We start from the raw sequence: 23,629 nt of genomic DNA, 5'->3' as shown, positions 1-23,629 counted from the left end.
CAGGGAAACCACCACTCTTTCCTCTATTAGACAGTGGCAAAGTGTCCCAATTGCCACAGTATGTATAAAAATATATACACATACAGTACTGTGAAAAAGCTTTAGGTAGATGTGGAAAAAATGCTGCAAAGTAAGAATGCTTTCAAAAATAGTGTTAATAGTTTACTTTATCAATTAACAAAATGCAAAATGAAAGAACAGAAGAGAAATGTAAATCAAATCAATATTTGGTGTGACCACCCTTTGCTATCAAAAGAGCATCAGTTCTTGTAGCTACACTTGCACACAGTTTTTGAAGGCAATCGGCAGGGAGGTTGTTCGAAACATCTTGGAGAACGAACCACAGATTTTCTGTGGATGTAGGCTTGCTCAAATCCTTCTGTCTCTTCTTGTAATCCCAGAAGACTCTTATGATGTTGAGATCAGGACTCTGTGGGGGCCATCTCATCACTTCCAGGACTCCTTGTTCTTCTTTACGATGAAGAAAGTTCTTAATGACATTGGCTGTATGTTTAAAGCTCTTGTCCTACTGCAGAATAAATTTGGTACCAATCAGACGCCTCCCTGCTGGTACTGCATGATGGATAAGCACCTGCCTGTATTTCTCTGCATTGAGGACACCATTAATCCTGACCAAATCCCCAACTCAATTTGCTCCAATGCAGCCCCAAACTTGAAAGGAACCTCCACCATGCGTCACTGCTGCCTGCAGACACTCATTGTACCACTCTCCAGCCCTTCAGTACTGAACAGAAAGCAGATGACTCTTTAGACTTCAAGGCTATCTGAGCCGTTGCCCAGCCTCTGAAGGGGCCCTTGTCAAGCAGATTCTGCTTCTTTCGGGTCCTAGCCACAGAACTAAAACCAAAAAAGTAAGGAGATGCTAATAATGCTTCTGTTATCACTTGTGATGCTTTTAGCTAACTCTTATTTATATCTTTTTCAGCTGGTGCTGTAAAACTGAATCGGCAGCAAACAGACATGGCTGTTAACTGGGCAGGAGGTCTTCATCATGCTAAAAAGTCAGAAGCATCCGGGTTTTGTTATGTCAATGATATCGTTCTTGCCATTCTTGAACTACTAAAGTAAGTTTCGTGGTTTCATGTCTTCATTGTTTTTTTTGTGTGTGTGTGTGTTCTGAGGTGTATTTTTACACTGCTTAATACATATAAACTTTGGTCACTAGTGTCCAGAATACCACCTGGGTTTGCTTTGTAACATAGTGTAGCTAGACCAATATCAGTGGCGCAAACATTGACAACTTTTATGATTTGCATTGCAGGTACAATTAATAATATTAAAAGGGGTATACACACAGTATGGGTTAGTCTTATTTATTTATATTTTCCAAAAGCTGAACCATATTTATTTATTAGTACTTCTAAGCATGTTATTAGGAACTCCAATTTATATTTTAGGTAGACAATTCTATACCATGGTAATGTATTTTCAATAATCTGTTTAATGAATCCTAATTTAAAACAAGTTCAGAAACTAATGCTAAACCCAGCATACAGAACAAATAAAGGGGTATAGCTTTCAAGGTAAATTGTGCACTTTAGATGCCAACGCTTTAGAAGTTTATACGTTTGAGGGCAAGCTTTGTTATATTGCTTTTCCCCTCAAAAGCTTGAGAACCTGGGGCCTGATTCATTAAGGATCTTAACTTGAGAAACTTCTTATTTCAGTCTCCTGGACAAAACCATGTTACAATGCAAGGGGTGCAAATTAGTATTCTGTTTTGCACATAAGTTAAATACTACCTGTTTTTTCATGTAGCACACAAATATCAACTTTAAATTTCAGTGTACAAATAAGGTATAAAGTATTTGTGTGCTACATGAAAAAACAGTCAGTATTTAACTTATGTGCAAAACAGAATACTAATTTGCGTCCCTTTCATTTTAACATGGTTTTGTCCAGGAGACTGAAATAAGAAGTTTCTCAAGTTAAGATCCTTAATGAATCAGGCCCCTAGAGTAGAGGGCACTGTATAACAATATAATATTGTGACAACTATAACTATTGATTATGCACTGGTGCAGATTTTACATAATGCTTAAACCCTCTCATCAGGCAGTGGAGATTAGTACAGCGATTATTCCCTGTATACACCTGCGGAAAGATTCATAAAACAGGGCTAGTTTCAGAAACACCAGAACATTAGTATTCCTTCTTTGATTGAGAGTCAGCTTAGTACTTTTTGTTACTAGGCTGCTATAAAGTAGATACAAACAAAATTGTTATAATGTTCCTTATGCTGTAGGGAACAACACACTTGACACGGCCAGTAAACCTAAACTACAATTTGCCTTATATAAAAGACCTACTAATAACAGTCTTATACCTTGTCAGAACTTGAAATTATGTTTACATTTTCTGTGTGGTGGTGAACAGAGGTGGAAAGGTGTAAAGAATTTGATTTTATGAGTAGTCTAATGCGGGAATACTGGGTGCCTCCTTATTCTTGGGCATACTGGGTGCCTCCTTATCCATAACTGTATTTTAGTGTGACAGAGGGTGAGCATGGCAGGAGATATCTGAGGAAGCGGTCCAGGTGGCAGGAGGCGCATCCCCTTGGCTTCCATGATCTCAAGGAGTAAGCAGAGCCAGGGTTTGGGCTGACTTACAAAATCGCTAATTCTGGTGGTTAGGTGTCAGGCTGACTTACATGCTTACATAATATGAATTTGGGCCCTAAAATATATATCAGTAATTAAAAAGAAAAAGAAAATCAACTGTTAATAATGACCAGACAAGAATGTTGATACTTCTCAATTGTTGTGACGGGCAGAGGAGCAAGAAAAAGGAGTGTTATTGCAAGTCATACCAGTCAGTAACTTATGTGTAATGTATACATTAAAATTATGCAAACTACAGATTACTCAATAATACATTTATTATGACTAAAATTTCCAAACATGTACTTTTCCTTAGTGCACTGCAGGATGTGCTCTTATTTTTGTTTGAAATGTGAAGGTGGTAGCACTTTTTGAAGCCTACACAGGGTTTGATGGTTATGTCACTCAATTTAATTTTTGGTGCCAGACATACTTTCGTTTCTTTGACAACTCATGTATATGATATATATTATATTTATAAAAAAAAGTCTGCAACTTCATTAAGGGTGTGTAGGTGTTTCTGATGTAAAGCCTGAAATCACAGTAAATCATGCAAGGTCTTTTTCCAACTTGCAACCAACAAAATTCAAGTGAAAAACAAATAGATCATTTTTAGGAAAAAGAAGCGAGCATAAAAAAAATCTACAATACGCCAGTCATTAAAAATGAATACCTTACATTTATTAATACATTTTCTTCAGGTATCACCAAAGAGTGTTGTATATTGATATTGATATCCATCATGGTGATGGTGTTGAAGAGGCTTTTTATACCACTGACCGTGTCATGACTGTTTCATTCCACAAATATGGGGAATACTTCCCAGGCACTGGAGATCTTCGGGTACGTATTTGGTTACTTATTTCACGGTATTATGACAAAACTTAGTCTTTGGTTGCACAGGATTTCTCTTTCTTTCTTTTTTTCATACCCATTACCACTGCCTCAATATGGTCAAGCTACTATTTAATTTGACTGCTTAAAACCAATCTAACAGTGTAATATAGGGCTCAACAAATATTTCAGTTAGGGGCCAGTGCTAAAACTTAAGCACCAGCAATTTGTAAGTAAAATGACCCACCTGCGCATGGCCCACCTGCGCTGCCTGTGTGTGATGGCTGTCCAAACTGGCCAATCAGCAGTAACAAGTCTGCTGCAGTGTTAAACTTAGTATCACAAGATGAGACTTTGATCTTGTCTCTCGGGAATCTAAGAGCACCACATTACTGCACATGAATGACTCCTGGGATATTCACGCTCAACCGTATCTAGCGTTACAGAGAATGACGCACAAAACTAAAAACTGTTCGCTGTGCAAATACACATTGTTAATGAGAGAGGTCAAAGGATGATGGCCAGACTGGTTCAAGCTGACAGGATGGTAATGGTATCTCAAATAACCATGCATTACAACAGTGGTATGCAGAAGAGCATCTCAGAACGCACAGCATGTTGAAGCTTGAAGTTGATTGGTTATAGCAGCAGAAGACCACACTCGGTTCCACTCCTGTAGGCTACACAGGAAAGTGAGGCTAAAGTAGACACAGCCTACCAAGACTGGAAAAATGCTGCCTGGTCTGATGAATCAAGATTTCTGATGCATGATGTCATACAGATTGTAGGGTCAGAGTTTGGTGTAAACATGGTTCTGTGGCTCCATCCTTCCTTGTCATCAGTGCATGGTGGTGGTGTTGTGTTGTGAGGAATGTTTTCTTGGCACACTTTAGGTCCTTTAATACCAAGCTAGAATTGTTTAATTGCCTCAGCTTACTTGAGTGTTGTTGCTGACCATGGGCAAATGTGGATCCTACCCTGTACTAGAAAGGTGAAACTAATAAAGTGACCACAGAGTGTATTTTATTAAACACATTTGAAAGTAGGAAAAATACATATACCGTACTCTATAAAATAATAATGGGTTAGAATATAGATGGATTATTGTTTTATTGCTCTTTTGTATATTTTCCTGTAAATGTATATATTCCTAATATAGCTTATGCATGTCTTTCCTTATCCTAGGCTTCAAGAATGCAATAACTTGGAATTATAATATAACATTATTGCTGTGCTATTTTTTATAGCTGTAAATATAAATGTAATTAAGTTGTTCACATTTTTAGAAACATTTTTCAGAGGTGTAGATCCAGTCTGTTTATCCATGAACTTAATTCAATTGAGAATATTATCCGCCTTTCATAACACTTTGGCATCCCCACTATATATATTGTAAATGACCACTGTGTCCACATCATTTAGCGATTCTAAAGGGTAATTGGGACTTCGATATGCAGAAAGGTAAAATTAATGATCCCCTGACTTAGAGTATCAGTCTCCAGGTTCACTAATATTTTTTGCGTTCTACTGGATTGTGCACTGTATAGTTAGCAAAAATAAAAGCGGAGGTCCCCTGGGATTATGTTAGTTTTAGGAGATAGCATTTTGTTAAAGGCGCTGTTTAAGTGCTATGCTCTTTTCTGGACAGGCATCCATCAGTCTGTACAGCATTAGAGCTGTGAGGAATAGTGCAGCCCAGGACAAAGATTTTTGCTCTGACAGCCTGACCTGTTACATTTGCAGTCAGCATGATGCTATCAGGCCAATTCTCTATATACCTGACGGCTCTCCTGTGTATACACAAAAAGAGAGTGCATGATTGCTAATGCACAGTAATAATGGAATACAGACACATAATCATGTGCCTCTGTTAAGAAATTTCATGGAGAGAATCTAAAGCTATATATTTTATATTGCACACATACACGTTTTATAGTTTTACACATATCAGTGCTTGATCATGATCTCTGTATATTGTTCTCCTTCAATTTTCCAGGATATTGGTGCAGGAAAAGGAAAGTACTATGCTGTCAATTTTCCAATGAGGGATGGCATTGATGACGAATCGTATGGACAAATATTTAAGCCAGTGAGTATAATGCACTGCTTCATGTCTCTGTGCTTATGCCTGAACTCTGATACTTTATATTAATTATATGTTATGTATATTGACAAGGCCAACATGGTTACACACATTTCTTTCAACACAGATCATTTCCAAAGTGATGGAAATGTACCAGCCCAGCGCTGTGGTCTTACAATGTGGTGCTGATTCATTGTCTGGGGACCGTCTTGGATGTTTCAATTTGACAGTTAAAGGTAATTTAGGCTTGTATAGTTAACGTCAGAGTGTATAATTCTGAAAAACTATCTGATTCTCATCAATTAGGATTATAAAACATGCAAACATTGCAGAGCTGGACAGACTGCAATATCATGTACACTCCAAACCCTTTCTATCTGGTCCCTTTTCCTTACATGGGCTGCTGAAAGCAGCTGTGTTTTGCCTCTCTCTCTCTCTCTCTCTCTCTCTCTCTCTGAAAGGAAAGTTTGCCATTATAATTCAAAATAGTGTAAATGAATGTATTTAAAGGTAGGGCCTGTAAGGTATTCATTTCAAAGTGTTCCACTAAAAACAAAAAACAACCCAGCTCTCCCACCATATTTCAACACCTTTAAATTAGAAACTAAAGTATAATGGAACTAGTTTTTATAGAACATTCTGCTACAGTGGGTAAAGCGTTCAAGAGTCATCCTTTTAGACTTCCCAGTGTTTTTCCCCTGGTAGGTGTGTTACAGCATTGTTTCTGTGTCTCTCAGTGCTATGTATCATGCCTAGATCATATGATTGTCTAACAATATTTCTCACAGGTCATGCGAAGTGTGTGGAAGTTGTAAAGACGTTTAATTTGCCTCTACTAATGCTTGGTGGAGGAGGATATACTATCCGCAATGTTGCTCGTTGCTGGACATATGAGACTGCTGTTGCACTGGATTGTGAAATCCCTAATGGTAAGTATAACAAGCACGCACGTCATTTTCTGCCTCTGCACATTTAACGCAACCTATTGGTTGCATTATCCTGTATTAACTATAACCAATTAATTTCCTGCTTACTATGTTTGGGTCTTCACCAGGTAATCATTTACTCTATCTACAGTCTATTATTTAATACAAGAAAAAAATAAATTATGTTGTACATATTATCATGGCCTATATGTTTTATGTTGTGTTCGTATATGTAAACTCATGTGTTGTAACATGCTACTGTTCTGTTTCTTTTCAGAGCTGCCATACAATGATTACTTTGAATATTTTGGTCCAGATTTTAAGCTACATATTAGTCCTTCGAATATGACAAATCAAAATACACCTGAATACATGGAGAAAATAAAGTAAGGAAACTCATGTATATTGCATTGACCTTATGAAAGAAACCTATTGTCTTCTTCCATTTAGTCCTGTGTTTACAATTTGAAAGTATAATGTTGGTTTAATTTTTTTTCTTTCTTTCCTGCCATCTCTTCATGTTTGCTTTTATACTTATATGTGTTTAATGTATAACAGAGTATGCATTGTTTAATTTGTGCTTGCCATAATTTATCTTGTATTAAACATTTATTAAAATACATAGTGCTGTATTGTGGAACCTTGAATATTCCTTTAAGGAGATTTATTGTTTGATATTTAATATGTTGGTCATAGATTTTTCCTTTGTCTAACATAAGTTATACAAAGTACAGTATTGGTAAGATTCATTAAGGATCTTAACTTAAGAAACTTCTTATTTAAGTCTCCTGGACAAAACCATGGGCCTGATTCATTAAGGATCTTAACTTGAGAAACTTCTTATTTCAGTCTCCTGGACAAAACCATGTTACAATGCAAGGGGTGCAAATTAGTATTCTGTTTTGCACATAAGTTAAATACTGCCTGTTTTTTCATGTAGCACACAAATACTTGATAGCTTATTTGTACACTGAAATTTAAAGTTGATATTTGTGTGCTACATGGAAAAACAGTCAGTATTTAACTTATGTGCAAAACAGAATACTAATTTGCACTCCTTGCATTGTAACATGGTTTTGTAGAGGAGACTGAAATAAGAAGTTTCTTAAGTTAAGATCCTTAATGAATCAGGTCCTATATCATTAGTTTTGAGTGTGGATGATGTGACTGTTTTCTGAATCTTGTATTTGCAACATATTGGATTAATATATACATTTCTGGGAGCATTTTCGAGGAGATTTTTGCCAACATTAAGTCAACAGCAGGTTGAGAGTTCTGTTGTTACCTTAATGTCTTCGTGATTATAAGAAATTTAGAAGATTAGATTAGTAGCAACAATCCAAACAAATGTTTGTTATTTAATGCTCCTAGTGTGGGAGTTTCCACTTATCTTTTTTTTTTTCTCTAATTCATGAGAAGAGAAGGACAGGGAGTGTTTGGTAATGCAGCCATATCAATATACACACCCTCATTAATACTAAGGTATTGATACGGTATACAGTATGTGAGACCAGAGTCCATTAAATGATAAGCGAAAACCTTTCTTTGCTTGAAAGTACTTTTTTTATTTAATCGGTATGCTTATTTCATAACTTTTTTAAAAATGCACTATATTTAACCCCTTAGCAGCTGAGGCTTTTCTCACCCAAGTGCTGTTTTAGAACTTTTGGGCAGATCACATTCCAACATCATTAGATGTTGTTTTGCTGTTCATTTTCAGAAAATACCATTTATTTGTTATAACCCCTGACACAGCAAAGGAAATCTACCTAAAATGACTAAAGTGTTGTTGTTTTTTATTGAAATTGCACAAGAACTGCAAGCATGTGTTTTGCAACAATTTTGTAAAACAAAATCTGTGTTTCTAGATTTTATATCAATCCATCTTTCCAAAATATCAATAATCAGCATTCTACACATAAGTTTTCATAATACAATCAGCACTTGAAAATAATAATGATATTGTGTTTTGAATGAAATGCATGCAAGGTGAGGAATATTATACGGGTAGCCCAACATTGCATGCTATTTGGAAAAGTAGATGACTTGTTGCCTCAATTGAGGGGGCACTTTTCTTTCTAGCCCAATAGGTAAATGCACAGTAGTTTCCAGAAAGAGGTATAATGGCAGAAAATGCATTTTTCATTTATTTACTGTACGAAACAACTGGGGCAAACAGTGGAAAATGAGTTATTGTCATACCTTAAACGACTGCCAGTCTCACAACAAGAATGGTACCCTATCTGTATGGGTTGACCTGTCAAATGAGAGAAGTGCATTCTAAGAGTCATAGAGGCAAAAATAACCCCAAAGAAGGCAGATCATTTGGGAAATTATATAGCCTAGCACATCAGTTGAAGGGTTACTTATCTTTTTAACCCAACACTGGAATGCACAGTACTTTCCAGAAGACTGCGCAGTAGTTGAAAACTAGACTTTTGCCGTATATGTACGAAATAAAATGTGAGGAAATCTCAAAGGCAATACCTTGCTGAATAGTTACATGCGTCTCAAGTAGAATGGTAACCACATATTTATGGGTTCCAGTAACACTTGGGGTGTCATGAGTAGAAAAATGCAATTACATTCAGATGTCTTCCATTTTTCTATATATAGCATACCTACATTTAAATGCTCCAAAGAGCCACAGAAATAAACGATGTAAGCAAAGCATATATATTTATAAAATAGGCCACCCACCCTTTCTCTGATTTACTTTTATTTAAAGTATATTTTATTGTCTAATTATACTCGGACAATAAATACTAATTTGTATAATAATTTGGGCACCCCATCTTTTCAGGTGTTTAAAGGCCAGATATTCATGCTCGCTGAGATGTCCACCCCGTCCTTCTCATATTTGTCTTTGTACAGTACAGAAAGTATGCTGCATTGTATTTGTCTGGTGATCACTAGACAGATATTGCTATGGGGAGCGATATGTTGAAAGAGGCTACTCATTTCTTTCAGATGAGGGTACCTCTGACTTCTATGGGTAGGGTGGCAAGATCTGGGGGCTTTTACTCCTATTGCAGTATTTGCATTTCATTTTATTGTGTGGGATCCCCTCTTTCAAATACGGCTTTCCCCCATCTATTTTGGAACCATAGGAGGGGGCGAAGTCAGGTTTATAAAAATAAATAAATAAAAAGCACACCTCCTTTTGCATATATTATGCTTGATTCATTAAGGAAAGTAAAGCAGAAAAAAAGGAATAACTTTACACCTTGGCAAAACCATGTTGTATTTGAGGAGGATGAACATTTTAGAATGTGATGGTAGATTTATAGTTGGGATAGGGCATGTAATCAACTTTAAATTTCAGTGTAAAAATAAAGCTATCAAGTATTTATGTGCTACATGAAAAACAGCCAGTATTTAACTTATGTGCAAAATAATAAACTAATTTGCACCCCTTGCAGTGTAACATGGTTTGTCCAAACGTACTCCTTTTTTGCCTTACTTTCCTTAATTAATTATGGCTCATTCTGTTTATTTGTGTGATTATTGCAAGTGATCAACAGACCATGTAAAAAAAATGGACACCCTTGTTTGAAAGAGTGGGTGCCCATTTTTTTCGTGAGGGTGGGGCTGAGATATGAATTTAAATAGATATTGTATATTATAGATAGGGGGAGAAGAACTAAGCTCTTGAAAACCTCGCCTCACTTCTCCTGTTTACATTAATGTTATTTATTGCCTGCTGATCAAAAACAGCAGGCATTCAAGAAACTTCATTTTAAACTTCCCTCTTTAGCTTTCTAAGTGCTAGGAATAGGGAGATAGAGGTTCTAAACGAGGCTGAATTTCTTATTTATATTTGAGAATATTAATAGATTTAGGGCCATGTATATAAAAATATATATATATATTTTTTTTTAGGCAGCGTTTATTTGAGAATCTGCGTATGCTGCCACATGCCCCTGGAGTACAGATACAGGCTATACCAGAGGATGCCATTCAAGAGGACAGCGGTGATGAAGAAGGTGAAGACCCAGATAAACGTATTTCAAGTAAGTTATACCATTAAAACAAAATATTTTATATACTACCATTACTTCTCTAGAGTTTCTTTTAATATATAAATTGACTGGAGAAATCCATTCCACCCACCCTCCCTACTTTTATTTAAACAGGCTGAAATGAGTTGTGATAAATATCAGTATACTAGTAAAATTAATAAGAAGCTTTGACCAAGGGTTAAGGCTGATATATAAGGAAACTGCAAAGATGCGTGAGAGATAAATGCATAGTGATTGTACCGACTCCAATAACCTTCAGAAACAAATAGTCACATTTATAACCAATACCAAAATAGTTAATCAGAAACACATTTAATCTTCCAAAAAGACTGTTTATTCACAAATTTAGGACATGAGAACTGGTAAGCAAGGTATATTGACACATTGATGCGCTGGTGCTTTGAGGTAGTGCTAACTCATCAGCAACCGTAACACAGTACAGCTACATTGGTTTGCTATAGAGATACTAGAATAATTGTTTCCAGCACAGTTATCTGTTGTCTTCCAACAGTATAGATGGATTTATGAAATCGTTTGAACCACTAATTTTGTTTGTGAGGAGATCTAAAAAAAAGTCACTGGTTCACAGTCTCAGACAGAACAGAATATGTGTATTATAGTTTCCCATTAATATGGTTTCCCATTGATATAGTTTCCGATTGAAAGATGCTAGTTCTCAGGGAAGATAAGAATGGCAAACATTATTGTAAGGCTTCAAGCAAGCAAACAAAAATTGCTGCCAGACACAGTTGTTCTGCTTCACAGAGACATGCTTACAGCTCTTATATTCTCATATCATGGAAGATGGTGGAGAAGGAGGATGTCGCAGAGCAGGCCGAGCTCAGAGAGGCGTTCCAAAGCCTCTCTGCTCACTACATCATGTGCCATGGTTCTCATGATAATACAGAATCATAAATCATTAATAACAGCCTGATGAAGGGGAAAAAAAACAAGAAAAATGGTAAATACCAATATTATTCATATTACCTGCAGAAGTTATCTATGTTTTAAAGAAAAAAAAATCAGACATTATTTTCATGGGATTGGTGCCTGTAGACTTTCAGTCTTGGAGCTTGTCGTTTAGTGTATGACTATCATAACTGTTTATAAATCACCAGTCACTTTTTATTTTATTTCTGAAAATGGAACTAAATTAACATCGTCTGTAGAATTTCCTGTACTGTCTGCTATTAAGAGTCCTTTTGTGAAAAAAATCTATTTGAAAGGGCTTTACAGACTCAACATCAAAGTTAAGAGCATCCTCTACTTATACATCAAATAAAACAAACAAATATTCCCGTTGGAAAGATGAAGTGGGTTTTTTTTATTTTATCATTTATCATATTTATTACAACTACTTAATGCTTTGCACACTGCTTTCCCTCAGCAATTTGTGGGAGTCTTGTCTCCATTACTATAATGCATTTATATTATGCTACATAACGTGAGCTGTCAATCAATTGATGCTAAGTAAAGCATTGGACCATAGGTTAATATTTCTATTTATAATGAACTATGAAATGATTAGTCTTTTAAAAGGGTGTAGTGCGAGTTAACGATGATGTAAACACCAACAGTGTTTACAGCTACATAATTATTACGACAGTGAAGAAAGCGACATGTAAAAAACAACTACTTACCTGTAAGCAGACACACTGGAAATTCGATGTGAGGAGAGGGCGATACTTCCAAATCACGTAACTTGCAAGCGCGACTTTGATTTTTTTTTTTAAAGCGTCAACACACGAGCACATTTAATTATGGTAATATTAATTGTATTGCTAACCCTAACCCCTAAAGTAAAGGAAATACTTAGATGGGTCCGTGCGTTGCCGCTTTAAAATCCAAAATGTCCAAGTCGCGCTTGCAAGTGACGTAATTTGGAAGTGTCGTCCTCTCCTTACATCGTATTTCCAGTGGGTCTGTTTACAGGTAAGTAGTTATTTTTCACATGTCACTTCACTATCGTATTAATTATGTAGGTGTACACACCGTTAATACGATTACCACCGTTTTAAAATAGGGTGGATTTCTTACTATTTAGATGGATGTCCTCTTTAAATATACTAGAAATGCAAAGTCATGTTCCTTTTATAATAGATTCTAAAGTTTTATATAGAAGTTTATATACCATTAGAAATAGTCTTTACACTGATTTCTGCTTGGTTCAATAGTTTTCAACAATCTGACTCGTTTGAATAGTCTTTTAATTACATTCCATCTCAATTTTTAGTACGCGCCTCTGATAAGCGGATAGCTTGCGAGGAGGAGTTTTCAGACTCTGAGGATGAAGGTGAAGGAGGAAGACGTAATGTAGCTGATCACAAAAAGGGAACCAAAAAAGCCAGACTTGAAGAAGACAAAAAGGAAACTGATGACAAGAAATCGGGTTAGTCACATATGGTTGATATTTTTAGATTGACTGCGTAACCTTTCTATCACTTGAATGATTAACAGCCGGCCTGTATGTAGGATTTGGTTATCCTTCCAATAAATTGTATCCATTGCTAATAATCACACAAGCTATGGCGTTCAGGCAGCTTGAGGACATAAAAAAGAGTATTTAGTGCCCCTTACTCAGAAACTGACCTGTACAGTCTCTGTGTAATGACAGATCACAGCTACCAGCTGTTTTTCCAAGCTGAGCACTTTATGGGTATCTCAAGAGTGTACATCGGTTTTCTATATCTGGCGACCTTGTAGCTTATTTAAATAAGGTATAACATTTATTTAAAATAATATCTCTGGTCTGTAAAAACAGACAATCTTACTGCTTCTAGAACAATACAGCTGTTCTGCTCTATAAAGATTTTCTCTTATCATTTACTTTTTTTCTCTAAATTTCAATTGAAGCTGTTCATTCTGTAGTTAAATAGTATCCTTTATTCCAAATAGTACCGTAATGATCAGCGATTGATATACCTTATCTAGTGGAACAGTGACATGAGCATCCACATGCTTTAAGGGTATATAGCCTAATGAATTTGTGTGCAACTTCCCTGTAAATGAATTTCAACACTATGTTTTCAACATAGTGAAATAGTGGTAGTCATCCCCCTTTTATATAAAATTACTGTATGTAATGCAAAAAGCTAAAGTCTGAGAGAAAATCATCTAACAAAATAAGAAGTTGAGAGAGCGCCTTCAGTTTAGTTGCTGCTTTTCTGTAAAGATCAGATTTCCTTGATGTTTGTGGTGTTTAAATGGTTTTAGAAATAAAAGGATGGTGCACTGTTACATAACACCTGTTACAGAGTCTCTAGTGTTAGTGTTATTATGTTGCTTTTTTATATATTGCCTTGTGCACTATGTAGTAAGCAAAATTAAAATATTAGTGTTTATTCATACTATATTTGAGCAGGTTTCTTCAAGCCGTACACTAGGTAAGCTGTGAATGTAGAGGTAGCTGGGCCAGAAACAAACGCTCTAGTCTGACATCATGGGGAAAGGCTCTCGCTAAACTCTGGTTATTTCTAATTCAGAAAAAGCTTTACATTTCTTCTTAAATTTGACATAAGATGTTAATTGGTCTCATAGCTGTGAGTCTATTTTGGTGATTACCTAACAGCTTTGCTCATCCAGACACTGCAATTTTCATCTATTCTTAATTGCAATATTGCTGGAGTTCATCAGGTTGCATCGGGACAGTTAAACAGAAATTCATTTTTAATTTGTTTTTAAATGTATTTAAGCCACTGTGCCATCTGTTTGTCACTCTGTTTTGAAGAATGTCATTCCCTGAAGCAGAAAAACATGCTTGTAGTATAATGCTCCTGCCACCATGGCGATCGGTAGGGATGTCCAACATGCAAAATGCCTAGGGTTGAAGCCTAAGAGTTTAAACTTCTGCTTATTGTGTAAAGCTGGGTACACACTACAGAATTTTTCACCAACTTTTTATGCCGATCGATTTTACATGCGATCGATGGTCCGATCGCTCGGTCCATGGACTGCATACACACTAGGCTTGTTTTAGAAGATAAAGGGAAGAGCGGACGTCCCTTTAGCGACTTTTTACAGCCATGTTTTCGTGAGCAATGACTGTAATTTCGTACTCACTGTTGTGGATCGGTCGGAAGTTTATACACACTACACAGCGGAAACGAAATTGGAACGAAAATATTTAACGGTACGACCAACCAAATGAGGCGACAATCGTCCATTTGGGCAGACTTTCGACCATCATGTCACTACACACACTGACCCGACTTTTGAACGAGTTGTTGTATATCGGCTGGTTGAGCCGATTATTGGACAAAAACCCTGTAGTGTGTACCCTTAACTTTCCTCAAGCTATGTGGGCCTTCCACATGCTGTCTTTTAGGATTTCATGCAAGTCCCTCCCATAAAGCACAGATTTGTGAAGTGCTCAGGCTGTTGTTCTAACACCAGGGTTTAACTAAATGTGTCTTAGCACTAGGTGTGAATACTTATTTAATCAAATATCTGTTTTTATTTGTAATGAACTAAAAAATCTCTAGATTTCTTTAGTGTTTTGTGTCTCCATGATGTCAGAAAATAAGATGTGAAAAATGCCACAGGTGGTGAATACTTTTTGTAGATGCTGTGTATGCCTCTATTACCCATAGCTCTGCTCAGTTTCCGCTGGGTACACATAGGTAACATATGAGAAACATGTTACCACTTTTGTTTCCCCAGATGTGAAAGAAGATGATAAATCCAAGGACAATGTTGTGGAGAAAATGGACACAAAAGGGTAACTCTATTTTCCTGTTGTTGTACGGTTCTTTCTTGCGCAATTACAAAATCTTGTAGAAATGTACAAATTGTTTATTTTACTGTTTTTCACTTTAATTCTATTGAAAAGTGTGAAGTCAGAACAGCCAAACAATCCCTAGACTGCGGAGAAGGATTTTGGACCCTTATGTTTAGCGATGGAAGTAGAGTACGCCTCATCCCTCACCTCCTTGAAAAGAGACTTCTGACTCTCCCCCCTTAGCACTTGGCATGGACCGTATTTATTGTAAAACGGTATCGTTATCCTGGCAGGTCGTATTGAGTTTTCTAATTATGGAGCAAACTTTCTTATCTTTGCCATGCTTTATGTAATAGTATTTAAGATGAATGTGTTATTATGTTTCATGTCTTAAACTGATCTATTAAAATGCCTTTTTTGCCTTTATTAACTGTTTTGTTTGTACATTTTTGTCCACAACACAAATATTTTCCAAATGTCTTAATGTGCACATAATAATCTAAATGTACGGTCATCAGACTGGTTCTGAAAAAAACAAACCATAAATGCGCAAATTTGGATCTGTAAATGAAGAAACAGCTTGTATCCATCCTATAGCTTTCTTTCAATTATTGTTTGGTTTAATTTATGTGCATGTCACCAATGCAGATCAACAAAAGTAACTTGCAGTGATATTAGTACAATTGTTTTGTTTTGCTTTCCTGTCATGTCATATGGCACAATTTAGATTGACAATATGTATAATTTTACAAAATGCATTTATTACCTTCTAAACCTACATAGGGCATGATTGTTTTTTACTTTTGGATTGTGTGCATATGTTAGAGAGGAACCTGCCCCATTCTAGGCAATACTTGTTTTACATAGGGCTTGATGCACTTCAATTTAGTTTATATAAAAAGCTTTTCTATGCTCTCTCTGTTTAAGAAAAAGCCTGGGGGGGTTTGATAAAGGGGGGTTTAGCATGCCCTATATGCAAATGCAGGAACTCTATTTGACAGTCGACCCACATTTCTGGGCAGGGGCGGATTGGCTATAGACCTCACTATGAGTTTTTCTGGTAGGCCAATGGGCCCCGCATGACGTCATGTGGCCACTTGGGCCGCAGGACCAGTCCCATGCTCAATTATTTGTGAAAGAAGCTGGACAGGCTTGGCCGTGCGCTGCTCTGCCTGTTCCCTTGCAGAATCAGCGCGGCCATTCATAAGGGCACAGCCTCTGTGCACATGCCCATTCCCCCCCCCCCCCCGTCGACCTCCGTAAGTGGCCTCATCTGAAGAAGTGCCCCGTCCTGCTCCTCCTGCTCCCCACATCTACCTCACTTTTATTCTTGTCACTCACTGAGAAAATTGACACGGCCTGTTCCTGTACCAAGTAAGCCTGCCCACCTTTGCTTGCACTCTCCTCCATTTTTTCCTCTGTTAGTTTCACCCTCTGTTTATGTCTGTAGCAGTCTGCCGCCCACCATTCTGTGTCTGTCTTTGTCACCCCCTATCTCTGCCCCCCCTCCCCCCCTGCCCCTGGACAAGAGGTGGATGTCAAGCAATGTGCCCCCACTTTGCACACTTTCTTTATCTGTGATCATGCACTGAACATATAATATAATATTCATTCAATTTCCCTTTCTGAACACTTTGCAATTATAACTCTGTTCCCCTCCTCTGTCCCCCTGCCTTTGTGTGCATTCATCTCTGTCTCTATATTGTGTGTGCCTGTTCCTTTCTTTCTCCATCTCTGTCTACGATTTTGTACATATACCAATGTCTCCCCCATGTTTCTCTCCATGCGTTTCTCTCTCCACGTCCCAAATTGTTTCTGTGTCTGTCTCCACATTATGGGTGACGTTCCCTTTCTTTCTTCCCCTTTGTTTGTATGTCTTCCAGTGTCCCTTCATCTTATGCCGCCCTCCTTTTTCTCCCGTCTGCCCCCAAAACCCACTGGCGTCAGTACGCCTTTCCTTCCTCCTCTTCTGTAAGGCGATGTGGCAGGCAGAACCACTGCTGGTTTCTGCAGATCAGAAGTGATGTGTACGAACAGAAGAACAACCGTATCCAACGCCATAATTGAATATAAGGATGGCAGGTAAGCGCCTGAGTTCTGATTTTAATAATTTGTGCTAAGTGTCTGATTAAACTTTTGTTACATTATGGGTCTCATTCATCATGCTCAAAACCCCATTAGTGCATGCGCTAATGGGGTTTCTCTATCCTACCACTGTGGGACACTGCGTTACCTTGGGTATAGTAGGTGGGACTGGAGTTAGGCACTTATAAACTTGTTTGTTTCCCTGACTCCTCCCCCACTATGCCCCTCCTCTGTAGCTGACTTCAGTTGTTGTAAGTGCCTTCTGGAGAAAGGTCACTTCTGTATAGGCTTCTGCCTGTACTTAGTTTAGCAGTAAGTTTCCTGTTTTTATTTTTGTTCCTTTTCAGGTGCAGCGCTGGACTCCATGCCAAGACCCAGAGGAGTGAATAGTCCCGGGGATTTCTTCACTCTTGAGTTCCAGCGCAGGTAAGCAGCACGCTTCCCTCGCACCTCTGCCGGCAGTCTACCCCTAGAAAGAACGAGCAAAGGGGCCATTGTTTATTTTAAAGGATGCCTTTAAAGGCAGCTTTATGTGGGGCACATATATGTTTATTAACGGCCTTATAGACGGCCGAGGCCATGTTTTATTTTAAAGTATGCCTTTATAGGCAGCTTTATGTGGGGCACATATATGTTTATTAACGGCCATATAGACGGTCGCGGCCACGTTTAAACAGGCGGGCAGGAGTGAGGGTGTCTCTCCCTCTCCTCCCGCCCTCAGACTTGCCGGCAGCCTCCCCCCCCCTCCTCCGCCCCTCCCTAGACAACGAGCAGCAGCGGGGGAGAAGGACAAGCATTGCGCTCTGTAGAGGCGATGAAGTCAGTGAGACCGCACGCACCCTGGGCATGGCAGCGTGACGGTTCTCACTTCCAGCAGCTGCAGCCATATTATATATATATATAGGCTGAGCGGCGGTGAGCAGAGGCGGACATGTTAGAAGAGGGGAGTGCACCTCCCCCTCTCTCTCTCTCCCTAATGGCGCGAATGGCAGCCATCTTGGATCCGGAGCACACACATCAAGTGCATGCTGTTCCAGACTCTGCCTCTGTTCACTGGGTAATGTAGTATCGTTTTTAATTCTGTTTTTAAACGATTGTCAGCCTGTTTGCCACACAGTCAGGACCTTTATTTCAGGACCCTATGACTGCTGTTTATATTATAGGATTACCTATTAGACAATATGGTAGTTTCCTATCCTCCTGTGACATATTTTGCTTTTTTGGCAGATGTACATTAATATGGGAATACATATCTGTATAATATTCCATATGGTGACTGTGGATGGACTTTTTCCATAAGTCTGGGAAAAGGAGTTCCGTATATATACAATCCCTTTTGCTACGTATAGCCTGTGTTCCCAAGTATTGTGGTTAACTTTTATACAGTTTTTCCAAATATGCGGTATGTCTGAGGAATTACCTGAGTGGTAATAAACACGCTGTTTTATATGCTCTACATTATTTATGTGGCACAAAAATAATATACAGTGTTATCCCGTGGTAGGCTGGTTGGTCTGTATTGCATTGTGTATATATGTGCGTAAACCCTAATAGCACACACATATATATTACCTGTTTAAAAGATAGAACAGATATATTCTGTGTCTTTTTTCTTGCTGTTGTATCGGGTTACAATAGGTGAGTCTTCTAGGAGTAGAATACTCGCTGGTTGGCATACTCAAAAAATGTATGTATGTATATATATATATATATATATACATCCAGCCCTTGCTAGATGTAAACCCCTATACCTGGTAGTCTTGGGTGTTACAAGACGAAACGCGTTGAGCGATATCCAGCGTTATTTCCATTACCTCATGTGAGTGCTTTTATTACTTTTTATTAAAAAAATTTGCATACATATTGAATTATCCTTTTTTTCCAATCTTATGCATTTTCGCCACGTGTATGAGGCTGGGATTGTGAAGTTATTGATGTTGCATATGTCTTAAGTACCTAGACGTGAGATCTACATGATTTTTGGTACACAGATTTTTATTACATATTTACTGCACTCATTTGGGTGTCCTGTATATGATAATCTGAGACTACAATCTCAGACACTCCATAGGATTGTGGGGTATTTGGTGAACGGCCCTTACCAATTACATTTCAGTGTTACACTATGTTTGCTCTTTCCATATTGTGTGACTGATTGGTGGAGATTTGGAGGACTACAAGTACAGCAGAAACTGCTCCAATTTTTCCTGGAGACCCATTGCTGCTTACCTTACGGTACGCATACTATTACGCATTTCCACCTTGTATATTTGATATTCCACTTAGAGGCGCCCCGCCTGTTCTTGTAATACAGCATTGCATCCGTCCGGACCAACCATCTGGTTTCAGGCTACTGAGGCTGCCACTCTCAAAAGAGTCAAGTGATTTTTTATGGATTGTATATGTGGGACTGATATTATATTATTCTGATTCAAAGTTGTCACGCTGTGGTGATTAGCGCCAGATATATCTTCTATTTGATTATATATATATATATATATTTATATATATTTATATGTATATGTGTCTTCAAATTAATTGTTAGAAAATCTTATTACCTGTTACTTTGCCTACCATTTCCTTATGTTTTCTAATGGATCAGCTGGGAAATAGGAGTGACATTATATATGTGCGAAATGTAATTTTTAAATTATCTTTTCCACAGCTTAGCCCGAATGCCTCGGCACAGACTGCGGGGCTAGGGTCTACAAACAGGGTGCTCCCATTTCGGTGTCAGCTGTTTTGCAGAAACAGGTCTGGTCTAAATCATTGTCGCTTCTGGTGGCCGAACACATTAAGGTGATTTTTAAGTTCGAAATGGTATGTGAGTATACCCTTTTTCATGCTTCTACACATGTTTACACTGTGCTGGTTAAGCCCCCACACAGCTTATATCTGTCCACTAACACAGAAGCGGCATTACGCTGTTCAGGTATAAAACCATCCGGACAAAGATGCTGTTGTTCACCATCTTTCACAGATGGAGAGGATTTTATCTTGAACTGTTGCCACAGTCAGAATAAGGATGTAGTTTATTCCTCACCAGAGGATGTCTATTTCCATCTTGTTTTACTATCAAGAGGAATGTTCTTGCTGATAACACTCTCAAGGTGGATAATCCCAGCTTAAACTGTACACAGTTTTCGCAGTTGCAAGACAACAGTCTATACTTAGTTTTCAATTTTCAACCTAAGCCTTAGTGACACCCTAGTTGGGAAAAATGTTTTTCCTCATATCTTAGACTTGGTGTCTGTCTTTTGTCAAAGACCAGGTAAACAGTAATAGACTGGCTATGTTTTCACCTCCCCTAACTCTCCAGAGTTAATACAAGGGAGGTAATCCCTGTTGGTGACAATTCTGTGGCTCTTCAGTTCTCTTATTCTGCTGTCCCCAGCGGGAGCAGACAAAGAAGTCCTCCTACGCAGAGCAGGGGCTGGTAACGGGCTTTATCTAGCGGCTCTCGGACAGAAGAAGTGCTCTAGCCTTTATTCTCATTAAGGGTTAATGGGGTGGTTTGTATTCAGCCAACAGCATCATAGCTGGTAGGCATACAGCTATTCAGCTATGATACCTATAGTTAGCCACATGCTTACAGCACTTTTTTTCCAATATCGGAACTCTCAATTTGCACTATTACAAATGAGTATCCAAAGGCTTCTGGCGGTAGGTGTGCTTTCTTTGTTTTATGTCAGCGACACCAGGTCATGATGTTTACGTGTTCCATCCGTTGATCCTCTCTGTTGATTTGAGGTCAGGGTGCCACATTCCGAGTCAGGCTTAGCCTTACAGGGGTGGTTATAGTTTATGTGCTGTGGAAATCAGGTAAACATCCATAGATTTGTGGACATTCCCCAAAGGTGGAAGTTATTTATTACACCCAACGCTTAGCTTTCAGCTAGACGTTTTCAGCCAGAACATTATACTTGCAGCCTCTCAGCAAGCAGCAGGGCTGCATTACAGGTGATCACTTTGAGCCTACCCAGCTCTTCGCTTTTTCTACCACGCTAGAAGCGTTGGCTTATGCCTTATCTTCTAGTTTGGGGTTTTCAGTAGCTTCCTACCGAAGAACACGCTCATCTCTTTTCTACACAGTTCCAAAATGCTCCTGGCAGAATTTCCTTTCAGTAACAGGAGTTTCTGTTTTGCAAAATAGGATACTAAGTTTCTACTTGTATCTTTGGTTCTCCTTGTTCGTAACATCTCCCATGTCTCAACATGGAGATTCACATCAAGGAGGGCTGCTTTCATGGCTTTGGACGTGCATAGCACCCTTTTGCCCCGATTCACTAATTTACCTTTCGGGTGGTGCTTAGTCACTTTGTTTTATTAGTGAGTCAGTTGTTCTTCTTGTACAGAGGGTCAGAAAACCTGTAGAGATTCTGTCTCAAAATGCAGTGCTAGTGCATATTTGTAGCACTTATGCAATTCCCGTATCCTAATGCAGGATAGGGGTCGACCTGTGTATGGTCGGAGGGGTGTTACTTGTGCCATACTATGGGCCAAGCTAGACCAACTTATTATTATTATTATTGAGGGCCGAATGTCTTAGCAATCAATCCTTTAACAGGTAGAGTGGGTCACCTCAGGGTAATACCTTTGTGCTCTCCTGGTTAGGTCATAGGGCTCTCTGAGAGGGAGCCCAGGTTCTTTTCACATGTTAACCTGTTTTCTCTATCGGCTCTCAATCTAAAGACCCTCAGGTGGATTTGTCCATAGCCAAGTCGGGTCTCCCTAGAACTTAGGGAGTGTACAGTTGATTCACAGGTCCAATTTCCTCGTGGGGGTTCAAGAGTCTCTAGGAGGGGGCACATCCCAGCTAGTCTGGTGGTCCGCCGTATGTCTCGCAAAGCAGTGTTCTACTGTTTTAGGGGACTTGTGTTGTCATCCCTCTTTTCACGTTTCCAGAGCGGCCTCATCTCGTAGTTCGGCTCTTTTTGTTTTCATCATCTGGTTTGACGCTGTGGCGTCGGATGGCTAACCTTTTCGGCTAGAGAACCCTTGCAGGGAGATGGTTGCTACCTTCAATTCAGCCATAGGGATTCTTCCTCAGCTGTTTTCTTTGGGCTAGAAACTATATTCGATTGGTGTAAATTCCTAGAATTTCACACGTTCCACTCGGGAATCTTTAAAAGAGTTTTCTTTACCAGCTGGCTTCTATTGGGTCTACGCCCTTCTTCTTTCAGCGTGCATCTTCCGTGGCTCTCTGTCTAGCTCAGCGGAAGGTTGTTTTGCTTAAGCGGTTTCTTTATGATCAGCCCACCTTTGGTTGGTTGTAGATCTCGAGGGAGTCTAGTTCTCGTCATCAGGAGGCTTGCTTTGGCCTCCGGTGACTCTCTGAATTAGTTAAGCTGTTAGCTCATGGTATGAGTGCTTCCTGGTATATATGTCGGGCTTATGTTGTTAACTCTCTATATGAGTGCTCCCTCAGATATCGCTGAGTTAGTTAAGCCGTTAGCTCATGAAATGAGTGCTCCCTTGTTTATCTCTGAATGGTTTAAGCACTATATCAGTGCTCCCTTAGATATTGCTGAGTGGCTTAAGCTGTTGCATCAGTGTATATGGTGATCCTTTGGATATCATTGAGTGGTTTGAGTTGTTAGCTCAATGCAGGCTGTTCTCTTGGATGTCACATCTCGTAGGGGATCTGGGGCGAGAGTGTGTATGGCTCTTCCTCATTTTCTTTACCAGAACCTTAGTGGCGCGTTGTACGAGACATTATTGGTTATGACAATTAGTGCCTGCATTCCACTGACACAGAGATTGTAGTTCATCATTCTTGTGCCTTTTCTTTTTGTGTAACGTTTCTCCGACGGGAGATAGTTTGTGCTCTTGTTCGCACAGTTCCTGTTAGGAATTTAATGCCCATTTAGCCTCTCTAACGCTAAAGAGCGTAGGGGGGACAGGGTCTAGGTGGTTTCTTGCCACTGCATCACGACCAACATTCTGTCTGTACCCCTCTGCAGGTTCCAGTGACTTCTACAGTGCACTTTCCAGGAGGGTTGCAGCTTTTTGTACGCCACAAAAGCATAATTCAATGGCGCAGTTGTACAAAGTGGCAGCGTCTGTTTCTGCTGCATATTGTTTTCTTTGTTGCATGCCTTTGCATTCACAAATGCAGGGTTTTGAACACAAAACATTGCGCACAGCCGTTCCAGAGCATTCCTGCCCTTGGACACAGCTTTGGTAGCTCCCCAAGGTAACGCAGTGTCTCCCAGTGGTAGGATAGAGAAAAGAGGATTTTTACTCACCGTAAAATCAATTTCTCTTACTACACTGGGGGACACTGCGCGCCTTCCTTGCTCTGAAAGTAGTGCTGTCTTTGGTGTTGCTTTCTGAATTGC

The 23,629-nt window shown here is 38.9% G+C and overlaps 1 protein-coding gene across 1 annotated transcript in view; it reads left to right on the top strand.

Annotated features, from left to right (window-relative positions):
* HDAC2 (histone deacetylase 2) overlaps positions 1-15,629 on the top strand; it is a 65,393-nt gene extending 49,764 nt beyond the window's left edge. Inside the window, exons 5-14 of the mRNA XM_075202942.1 lie at positions 947-1,085; positions 3,323-3,464; positions 5,452-5,544; positions 5,666-5,774; positions 6,327-6,467; positions 6,742-6,850; positions 10,347-10,477; positions 12,720-12,875; positions 15,146-15,203; positions 15,315-15,629. Coding sequence (XP_075059043.1) covers positions 947-1,085; positions 3,323-3,464; positions 5,452-5,544; positions 5,666-5,774; positions 6,327-6,467; positions 6,742-6,850; positions 10,347-10,477; positions 12,720-12,875; positions 15,146-15,203; positions 15,315-15,345 — 1,109 coding nt within the window. The 3' untranslated portion in view covers positions 15,346-15,629. The remainder of the gene's footprint in view (positions 1-946; positions 1,086-3,322; positions 3,465-5,451; positions 5,545-5,665; positions 5,775-6,326; positions 6,468-6,741; positions 6,851-10,346; positions 10,478-12,719; positions 12,876-15,145; positions 15,204-15,314) is intronic.
* Positions 15,630-23,629: the final 8,000 nt, after the last annotated feature.

The sequence above is a fragment of the Mixophyes fleayi genome, chromosome 3 (genome assembly GCF_038048845.1).
Source record: "Mixophyes fleayi isolate aMixFle1 chromosome 3, aMixFle1.hap1, whole genome shotgun sequence".
Lineage (NCBI taxonomy): Eukaryota > Metazoa > Chordata > Amphibia > Anura > Limnodynastidae > Mixophyes > Mixophyes fleayi.
Note: the sequence above shows the minus strand (reverse complement) of the source record. Positions and strands in the feature narration are given on the sequence as shown.